Below are 1,593 nucleotides of genomic sequence, written 5' to 3'. Positions count from 1 at the left end.
GTGACGCAGTTAATGAATTCACTGATTAATACGCACATCCACCCCCAAAAACAGTTGAGTGAGCTTTATGAATCTGATAAGTTTTAGTGGAGAGGACTACACCTGGACACCAGTATAAAAGGTGACCCACGCAGCTCAGATTTGCAATTAAACTGAGAATTGTTTCTATAAACAAAGAGAAACTTGGTGTGAAACAATGGCGTCCTCGGATCTTATTGGCAAGCTTGAGACTGATGTCGAGATCGATATTTCTCCCGAAAAGTTCCACCATATGTGGTGCCACAGGCCGCACCATGTCCACCACACTAGCTCCGAAAAAGTACAAGGATGCGATTTACATGAAGGTGAATTTGGAACTCCCGGCGTCGTTATCTGCTGGAGATATGTGCATGGTAAACCAACAAACCTTTCATTCTTTTCCCCTGTATTTCAACATATATTTGAGAGTAGAAATTTTTCTTTTAAATTATAACAAACCTAAGCTTTTGTTTGTTTGGATTTATATAGATGGAAAGGCTAAAACTGCAAAGCAGGTAGTTGAAGTTATGGACCATGAGAAAAAGTCAATAACTTTCAAAATGCTTGAAGGAGATCTGATGGAGGAATACAAAAGCTTCGTGATTACAATCCAAACTTCCCCCAAGAGCGACGGTAAAGGCAGTATAGTGCACTGGACTCTGGATTATGAAAAGCTGCACGAGGGTATTGGACATCCTGAGTCTCTGCTCCAGTTCTTTATCGAACTCACCGCCGACATGGCTGCTCATCTCCGCAAGGAAACTTAATTAATGGATAGACCATGGCAAGAAAATCCCATGTCGAATCGTCTGCTATTACTATTACTATCAGTACTGATCTAAGAATAAAATTAGCAGCTTTGTACTGTGTTTTCATTTGAATATTTGAATGTTAGGTTTGATTATGCTGTTATGAGTGGGGGCGCGCAGCGTTCTGTGTTTATGTATTAAATCTACTAAGTGCTTTTATTTGTGTGATATTATTTATATATGGTTTCATAATGTCTTTCTATAATTTCAGAGGGGTAGGGTATTTCAGATTTTTGTGTTTTGATCTAGACACATCCTGCAAAGGGAAAATCTAAATTTGTATTCCTTTGAACCAAATAAGATGGGGGAAATAGATGGTGGGAAATGCATACAATGTCTGCCATACGTTAGTATCATATATATATATTTTGAAAAGATAATGATATATATTTTTTTAAATGATAAGATTGTTCAAAATTATGAAAATATTAATTAATAATTTCATCCCCAAATTTTTTTTACTTCACCTTTAAATTAAAATTATTTAATTCAGCACTAGTAATAATTAAATTTGATTGAAATTATTGATATATTTAATTAATTGTAGTTTAAATAAAAATAATTATAGATATACGAATTCTAGATTTCTAATTGGTTTGCATAGAGTTTGTCAGAAGTTTTACTTTTATCAATTTATTAATATTTTTCATTATAAAAAATTATTATTTTCTCTTTGTTATTTATTTCAATTAAAGTTATTGGAAATAAACATTCACAGCTAGAAATATATTTATAATACCTAAATTTTGCCCGACCCAAACTCAAG

General features: G+C 33.5%; 1 protein-coding gene across 1 annotated transcript; it reads left to right on the top strand.

Moving 5' to 3' along the window:
- Positions 1-995, top strand: LOC107918213 (MLP-like protein 43). The gene is made up of 2 exons (XM_016847754.2): positions 1-392; positions 508-995. Exons 1-2 carry the CDS (start codon positions 197-199, stop codon positions 783-785), a joined length of 474 nt encoding a protein of 157 aa, XP_016703243.1. The 5' UTR covers positions 1-196; the 3' UTR covers positions 786-995.
- The last annotated feature ends 598 nt before the right edge of the window (positions 996-1,593 follow it).

This window comes from Gossypium hirsutum, chromosome D01, assembly GCF_007990345.1.
Source record: "Gossypium hirsutum isolate 1008001.06 chromosome D01, Gossypium_hirsutum_v2.1, whole genome shotgun sequence".
NCBI lineage: Eukaryota > Viridiplantae > Streptophyta > Magnoliopsida > Malvales > Malvaceae > Gossypium > Gossypium hirsutum.
Note: the sequence above shows the minus strand (reverse complement) of the source record. Positions and strands in the feature narration are given on the sequence as shown.